Consider the following 9,140-nt stretch of genomic DNA (forward strand, 5'->3'; position numbering starts at 1 on the left):
GCTTGGGATTGTGAGGAGCTGTAAGCTAGTGGGAGGGAACGTAAACAGAAAGTTGAAGCTAACTTATAAACTAACTAAATAGTTAAATGGGACTTTAATTTGTGAAAACTTAAAATATAGTAAGATTGGGGGTTTATTTTGTGTTTGAAAATAAAAGCACATCAATCAGAATTTAAAGTTAGTGATAATGTGTCACAGGGTTTTGTCAATCACTTGTCGGATGATTGTGAGCGCAGACAGAAAAGGCTCCTCTGACAGATCCCGAGAAGCTCTTTTCTGATGCATTACCTGGTTTTTATACTTAAGGAGATGACAGCAACGGTGCTCATAAATGTCAAGATAAAAGGGCAAAGGATCTAGAAATATTCCATGTGGGACGCCCGTTTGTCTTCATGAGGAGCAGATGTAGTTTCACATCATTTTCTGGACTCCTGGTGTGACCTAAATACCTGAAAGCTTTTATAAGCTGTGTTTTTGTACAAAAGTATGTCATAAATAATACTTGTGAACTAGTTTTGGTACTCTCGTACCGTATGCTACACTATTGAACCGATCTGTGAACAGAGTGAATCCCTACTCCACATGTTTACATGTTTATATGGGTGTTTTGCTAAATGTAAAATATTTAATATGGTTTTAATGAATTGTTGAAAAAAAAAATTCTCACTTATCAGCAAATCTAAAGAATTGATCTGAATTATTTGTTTGTAACACAAAAATATTGAGGTTTGAACCAAATTGTGAGGAAGGTTTATTGTTGCATCCTAAGTACACACTCCAGTGTTCATCCAACAACCACAGCTGTGTTGTTGTACACAGCTGTGGTTACATGACTTCATACCAGGTTGTGTTATTGTACTCATTATAGTCTTATAGCAACCTCGTTTCCCAGCATTCTCTGCCTGTCCCATTTAGTTAAAAGTTTTAACCAACAAATCAAACAATCAAAAGCCTGAAAGTATGATCCAGCAAATAAAGCAGGGATCACAGGAATATAAACAGGGTAGAAGATCCGCAATACCGCGATGGAGCCGCCCTTCTATGGTGGTTTAAGCACCCTGATAACATGGCTGCTGCTGCGAGAACAACTGACGCACACAAAAACATAAACCCAACAGCTTTGAACTTCAGACAACCGCTTGCAGGCTTCCATAAAATGAACGGTTCCCTGCAGCAGCCACACACAGAGCCTGGCCTGCACACTTAAACACAGGAGGAGCCCAGAGGAGCTTCAGGGAAACAAAGAACCATCAGGCTTCAGGTGAACCATCTAACCGTGTCTGGTCTGCTGGAAATGATGATTCACTCAGGACAGCCTGAACACCACAGACTGTCCAAACAAATCCCTCCTTCAACCCAACATACTGGTTAGGTTCTAAACATAGAACAAATGTTTACTGAAAACATTTATCATTTAAATGATTTAAATTCAGTTTATTTAAGTAGCAGCTGTTGGCTTTCACAGCACGACAAAAAATAAATAAAAAAGTAAAATAAACCAAGCATAAATAAAATGTAATATTCATCCATGTTTGTTTTTTGGCGTATTCTCTTTACTAAGTATAAGATGGAGTAACTGTAAAACCGAATTAAACTAATCTCAGCAGTAAAAGTCTGGTTTAAAGCTTCTCAGTGAAACTCCACAGATTCAGTCTGAAACAGATCAGAGATATGTAAGCATCTCTAATAGAAATATGTCAAACAAAACGCAATTGGATAGAAATATTAACAAGAGACAATTTCTACAATAACCGAAATAATCAAGTCTATCAAAGAAAGCTTATTGTCAGAAGTTCCAAAAAATGTGTTTTAACTTATAAATCTGGTAATATATTTGGAAAAGTGGGTTGGTCCGGACAGAGCCAGCTTAATTTGGTGCAGATCGAGTCCTGATCCTTGTGTTTAGTCTTTATTCAAACTGTCAGAGGGAACTCTGCTTTTCCAGATCAAAGCTTGTAAACAAAACCATGTGACAAAAGATCTCTTCAGTCATTGGCCAGGAATTAAAAAGTCAGGCCAAAGCATTGAAAGAAAGAATAGTGGATGCCTGTGGCTTTGGGATCCTCGTCGGTAGGGCTGGATCGATTAGTCGACTAATGACTAATTTATTAGTCGATTAGTCGTAACTTTATTTTAAACGGAGTTAGAGTGTAGTAAAGTTGAAAGTTATAATGACACTATGCTAGCTTTTTGGACTATTTTGGCATTTATTTTTACGCTATTTTGGAGGTTAGTTATTATATTTCAGCTACATGCTAGCTATTTTTGGCTAATTTAGACATTTTTTAAAGTTTTTTTTAAGCTGTTTTGGAGGTTAGCTAATATTTCAGCTACATGCTAGCTATTTTGGCCAATTCAGAAATTTTTCAGTTTTTAGGCTAACTTGGAATTTAGCTAATATTTCAGCTACGTGCTAGCTGTTGTGGCTAACTTAGGCATTTTGTTCAGTTTTTTTTAAAAAGGTATTTGGGAGTTTAGCTAATATTTGAGCTGCATGCTAGCTATTTTGGCTAATTTAGGAATTTTTCAGTTATTAGGCTAATTTGGCATTTAAATAATATTGTAAATGGCTATCAGCTTTAGCGTTTTCAGCTATTAGCTTCAGTGATTTCATCTATCAATTTCAGGATCTTCAGCTATCATCACTAGCATCTTTAGAGGCCAAATTCACCTTACAGCATTCACACTAGCATTATCTCAGGTAATGCAATATATCTTTGTTTTTAGTTATTTTAAAGCTAATGATGGTTAAGATGTTTGTTTTACATCCAGTTTGCTCATGACCCGATTAGTCGACTAATCGGTAAAAATAATCTGATTAGTCGTGCGTTAAAATAATCGTTCGTAGCCGCACCACTTGTCAGGATAGTTCACTTATTCAAACTTTATATTTCACAGACCAAGTGTGAAGGTCTGCATTAACATCAGGGAGGCTACAACACTTGGTCTCCTTGTTCTCATTGGCTAAGATTGCACGCTAGTAATCGTTTATGATGTATTGATTGATCGGGAGTTTGTGAAGTAATGTGTTTAATGTGTTTAAAGTTGCTTTGATGAGTCTGCATTTATCCAAACACATTTTAATGAGTTTCTGTTGCATCATTGGTTCATGTTTTGTCCGCGGCACCCTATTTACATTCTGTAATGCCCGGCTATGGTGGTCGTTTTGGTTCAGTTGTTGATAATCTGAAAATTTGTTTCAGATTATTGGGGGAAACAAACTCTGATTCACTTTAAGCGAACCAAAGTTTTCCAGTCTGAATACTAAGCATCTCTAAACTAACCAACTTCCATGTCATAGAAAAACGTGGCGTCAGTCAGCAATGTATGTCGGAATTTTCTCCCCTTTTCCTAAATTTTAAAAAACTATATCATGTGGGACCATCTAGACCGGCTCGATTTTAAAAGCAATTTAGATACCTTGCTCACTTTAATTTTTTTAAACAGCAAATATGACAGCGCATAATTCCCAAAGTAAGAACCTTATAAATATGAACATTGTATGGACTATTTATGAATCCAGCTGTGAGGAAAACTTGGAGGATTTATGAAAAATATATTTTTTTCAAATGATAAATTGTTCAAACTCTATGCATCGTCTATATTTGCCAATGTGGTGAGAATCGATGCACACTGGTTTTTGTAGAGACTTCTGGGAAATTTCTAGGGCACGTGATTTCAGAACGGTAGATTTAGATAGTTTTACTAAATGGTTAATGCACTGTATAGTGAAGGAATTTGTAAACAACCTATAATTCAGATTCGTGTGAAAAGTAATACTTCAATACAGCAACTCAACAGCCAGTAAAGCCCGGATGGTCGGTTTCCCACCCTCATGGATGTTACAACACGCTTCATGACTGAGTCCAGGCCTCCCTTTGTTCACTCCCCACCCCCACATGGAGAACTTCTACATCAGTTTTACCTTGACATTGCAGTTCTTGTTTTCTAGGAGAAAAATATTAGCTTTTCTTCTCTTGGAAAGCTTCCTGATCATTTATCAGTGTCCTTATGATCTCTGGAATACAATCAGATAATCCTCTTTTTTGGAGGCGTGGAGAACCCCCCAGTAGACTGTTTAGAAACTTGTTTGTAACCTCTGACTGGCTAAAATTGACATAACTCTGCCTTCTTTTTAAAACCATATGGGTGCGTCCAAAATAATATCATTTAAGAAAGATGAAAAATATATATCACTGCTGTTTTGTTAATTTTTTAGGTGTTTGGTTGCTGGAATTGGAACATACCCTGATCTTAACAGGATTCTTCTAACATCTACTAGCAGTACTTGTGTAAATGCTGTGTCTGTTCACCTAAATCTTTAAAGTCACAGTCTATTCAGACATTAATGCGAAAAACAACTGCTTTACTGGATCCTTGCATGTCAACTTCTATGTTAGACACGAGTGAACTTCAACTCAAAGATAATCCATTATTACTGCTGAAACCTGCATGAAATAAAAAAGAACAATAAAAGCACTAAGCAGATATGAATGAAGCAGTAATGAAGCCTGAAGAAGATCAGATTTAAATGAAGCAGTCTCAAAGCATGAAGCAATAATGAAGCAGATCTAAATGAAGGATTTATGAAGCATGGAGCAGATTTATATAAGCAGTAATGAGGAAGATCTGAATGTGGCAGACTGATAAAAACTGATGCTTCTCCTCGTTGTCCCAGCAGTTACTCAGACTGAACGTGTGGCTCTCACCTGTGACAGAGCAGTTCTGACTTCAGCTGCAGGATGTGCCTCTGCAGGGCTGGCACATCACGGGCCTTCACCTCCAGCTCCTTCACTTTACTCAGGCTGATGCGCAGCGCCTGCCTGGCCTCCTCCACCTTTTTCCTCATGGACAGCTGCTCCCTCTGTAGAGCAGCCACCGTCTCCCTGGAGCTCCACAGCTCCTGCTCCAGTCTCTGACTGCATCGCAGGGCGTCCTCCACCAGCCAGCCTCTGGAGTGGTGCAGAAGACCCACCTCCTGGACCGTGTTCTGCAGACCCACAGCTCTCTGCTCCGAAACAAAACATCCTTCTTCTGCTTTCTGTTTGAGGCGACTTTTCCAGAGTCCTACCTACAGGAGGACCGAGGTAGTAAAGATCATGACACCCTAAAAAGATCTCAGAAAAGCTATGATCCAGTAATAAGACAACATTAAATCAGTAAATGGTACAAAACACTATATTTTATAAATAAATCAAACAATTGTGGTTTTGTGTCCTGATTGCTGCTAACAGTTAACAGACGCCGATCTTCTGTGATCCATGCTGTAATTACAGCATCTGTGTTCTCATTTTCAATGAGTAACTTCATCCTCAGCCACCAATCACAACGACTTGTCCCAGCAGCGAAACCTTTCATCGAGGAATGATGAGTGTTGACATAAAGGTGTTAGCGCTCCGGGTTGCCAGGTTGGTGAAGCTTTCTTTCTTTACCTTAATGCAAGTGTGTAAACATGGCAACCATGGAGGCCAAATTCACAGTCAGGCAAAATAAAAAAAAAAGTAAAACACTAAGAAGATGACAAAAGTTCATGCAGGAAAGTGTAATTTATCAAGTAAATTGTTATTTTTGGCACCAGGTTTTATCGTCATCAATGCATCAGATTTTAAAAGTAGTTTTGGGGCATCTGAGCATTCTCTTATTTCAGATTTTACAGCAAAAACTTTAATCTGATTTTAAATTGTATCTGGAAACCTTATTTAACCCTTTAACACAAGAGCTCCTGTGTTTATTTTCCTTGATTTACTATAATGTTTTAATTATTAACACGATCAGCGGAATTCCAGTAAAATCTGAAGGAAAAAAGCGGCTCATTTGCTAAAAACTGGAAATTCTGTTAAAGAACAATAAAAGAGCACTGAAGTTGACATAAATATCTGAAAAAATGTAGTAAAATTGCTTAAAAATCCCTTCTACATGCCAGTTTTGCAAAAATATTTAGTGTGTTGCTATGAGCTTAACTCCATATTACCCTAAAACAACTTTAGTAAAAGGTAAAATAGCAACAAAAAAAGTAAAGCTAACACATGATTTAAATACTAGCTAAACTAGTCTAAAATTCCTAGGTAAGCTAAATTATTCAAAAACACTAGCCTGTTGCTAAAATAGAAGCTAAATTCTGCAATTTTGCCAAAGACATTAGCATGTTGCTAAAATATTAGGTAAACACCATTTTTTTTAATAACTATAAAGGATTAAAACATGACCTATGAATATATTTAAAGGCTTGTTGATAAACTACTTAAAATTTTGAAATTTGAAGTCTTCTATGGGGCGTATTTTGCTCAATATTTCAAAAGCTATAAAGTTTACGAACACCAGAAATATAAGCAAGTCCTGAACAAGCGAAGCAATTTGATACCATGATCACTGAAATTGCTGAAAGTGTGATTGAGTTTTACATGAAGAAAAATGCACGAAAACAATGAAAGATTTCACGTTTAAGCGACACCGACATCACCATTAAAATGGCTTTTTAGGTAGAAGTTTGAATGAAAAAATGAAAAAGTTTGTTACATTTTTGACAACTTTCCACTTTTCAGGAAATGTTAAAACATTTTTGGTGAGTTTAAACTGGAAAAAATGTTTAAGGAGATTGAAAAAGAAAAAGCCTTCCAGCTAGAAAAGTTCATTGTTGGGTCAGAGTGGGAAGGTGAGACAAGGATAAATCTTCAGAACAAACATCCTGAGATTCTAAGGGTGATTTCTGCACAGTTTGACGTGTTTATCGGAGTTTTTGTCAACAACTTTAAGTTGTTTGGACGCGCTGACAAAAAGTGTAATCGATTTATCACAAAGTATGTCCTCCACCGAGACTAAACTGATCCACACAAACTGATTTTCTAGACCAGAGGTCTGCAACCTGAGGCTCTGGAGCCCCATGGGATTCTTTTTCCCTTCGTTTGTGCTCTCATTAAAGAAAAGTAATCTTTTTACTTTTAAAAGCAACTGTAAGGTGCAATAAATACATTTTTTCAACTCCTACACAAACACTGGATTATAAGGCGGATTATCTATTTTTGAACAACTTCAAGTGTGCCGTGTGGTTAAAAAAATACAGTACATGTGCCTTAAAATTGGAATTTAGCCGAAAATTCAACCAGTGTGACTCAGAGATAAATGGTACTGAACAGTGCAGGTGGAGTTTTCCAGATTCCTTGGATCTTTTTTGCAAGATAATCAAGTGTAAATTAAATATGTGTACAAACAAACAGGTAAACAAGAATGAATGGCAAATCCATTCACATTTTAGCTTCATAAAGTTGAGCCCACTGTTGTTTTTCCACATCAAAATAATACTAACAGAACACTGTAACACACTGTATGGTCACATGTCCGCTAAATTCAGTGTTTCCACACACTGGATTGTAATGATATTGAATCATTTTTTGCTGCCATCACACGAGTGTCGTCCCCTGTGCGGACACTCAGTTGTTTTTATGTTATATCAAAAATAAACCTACCATAACTCAATCCAAATGATATTTTCCAAGATTGATTTGTTTCATTTTAATTTTTTTTAATGGTATAGATCAGAGGTGGGCAAACTATGGCTGGTTGGCCATATGCAACCCATAAAACTGTTGAATGTGGTCTGCCATAATGATAATCTCATTACTGGTTTGTTTTTGGTGGATGGTGCACAACAAATAGATTGATCTTTGTTTAGATGCAGAACTGCCTCAAGAGGGGGGATGAAAGATATTTATTTTTTTAATTTTTTTATATTCATCAGTGTTTTCTGAGCCAGACAGCCTTTCCTCCAATCGTTCCAACACCATCATGAACGCATCGCTTCTCTGTTGCATGTTTCCCTGACATCAACCTATTGGGACTAACATGAGACAGTTTAATACATTTTCAATCAAAATGTCAGGCATGATTTTTGTCCATTGCATACAATTTCTTTCATTTATTAGGTGGATTACCAAAACACCACACGTCTGCTCCTGGTCCAGCTCTTCTGTCAACTTTTATAGCCTTTTGTGGCTCACAAGTCAAAAAGTTTGGCCATCTCTGATGTAGATTAATTCAATTAGCCTCAAACAGATCCAACTGGTTAGATAAATCGATTCATTCAATTAATCAATACACTCCTATTAGTTAGATGGCAAAGATGCACCACAAACAGTAACACAAAGTGTGTTCGTTTTGTTTTATCACTTCTGACAAACATTTGTTTGTCAGTACTTTGTTTTGTTTTAAAGGGTGAAGTGATTCTTATCAGAGAGAAATCGACTCTAAAAGTGAAGTATTAAAGGTTACAGACTCCTAAAAGAGGAGACCCGGTCACCCACCTGCAGGGCCAGGCAGCGGGCGTCGCTGCTCTGCAGGGCGGCGCGCATGTCCTCGATCAGCTCCCTCAAACTGGCGTTCTCATCCTCCAGCTTTCCTATGCGGTCCTCGGCCTCCTCCAGCGCCACGATCTCCTCGTAGCACTCCCTGGAGCAGGAGCCCAGCCTGCAGCCGGGGGCGTGGCGCTCCTCCGCGCAGGGAGAGGAGCCGCCGCCGGCCCCCACCGACAGCAGCTTCTCCCGGCGCTTCAGGGGGGTCCTCAGCCGGATCTGAGTCTCTATGTGCTCGCCGTCCTCCCCGACCAGCAGCCGCCCGTTCTCGTAGCGACAGCCCGCCTTGGAGCTGAAGTATCCGCACAGCCGGGCGTGGAAGAGCCTGAAGGAGAGCTCTCCGGGTAACCCGTCCAACACCCCGGCGCAGTCCGGGTCCCGCTGCAGTCCCAGAACTTCACACAGCGCGCTGAAGTCCCCCGCGGGGATCCTGCCCGCGCCGCGGTAGTCCAGGTGGTGGAAGATCTCCTGCAGATACTGATCCAGCCCGGTGGCCAGGACTATGATCTCGTTCTCGACCCCGCGGTCCAGTCCGTAGTGGTACGCCAGCGTGCTGACGATCCACTGCGTCCTGCGCGCGGGCCGGCCGTACGGGTCACTGCAGTCCGCCGCGTCCATGCCCGAACATTTCCTCCGCGCGGCTGGATCAGACCCGGGGAGCGCAGAGGAGCAGATGTGAACGAGGTCCCGCCCCCTCAGAGGCCGCGGGCGCGCGCACGACGCCTAATTACCACCAGGTGTGTAAACGGTCCTCGCGCGGACTGGTTCAGCGCTATGGCAAGCAAAAGTATCAAA

At 39.7% G+C, this 9,140-nt stretch overlaps 1 protein-coding gene across 1 annotated transcript in view; it reads right to left on the bottom strand.

Moving 5' to 3' along the window:
- The window catches only part of efcc1 (EF-hand and coiled-coil domain containing 1), a 17,731-nt gene extending 8,591 nt beyond the window's left edge, over positions 1 to 9,140 (bottom strand). Inside the window, exons 1-2 of the mRNA XM_024269366.2 lie at positions 8,298 to 9,140; positions 4,710 to 5,071 (exon numbers count right to left, since the gene is read on the bottom strand). Coding sequence (XP_024125134.1) covers positions 4,710 to 5,071; positions 8,298 to 8,963 — 1,028 coding nt within the window. The 5' untranslated portion in view covers positions 8,964 to 9,140. The remainder of the gene's footprint in view (positions 1 to 4,709; positions 5,072 to 8,297) is intronic.

This window comes from Oryzias melastigma, linkage group LG5 (genome assembly GCF_002922805.2).
Source record: "Oryzias melastigma strain HK-1 linkage group LG5, ASM292280v2, whole genome shotgun sequence".
NCBI lineage: Eukaryota > Metazoa > Chordata > Actinopteri > Beloniformes > Adrianichthyidae > Oryzias > Oryzias melastigma.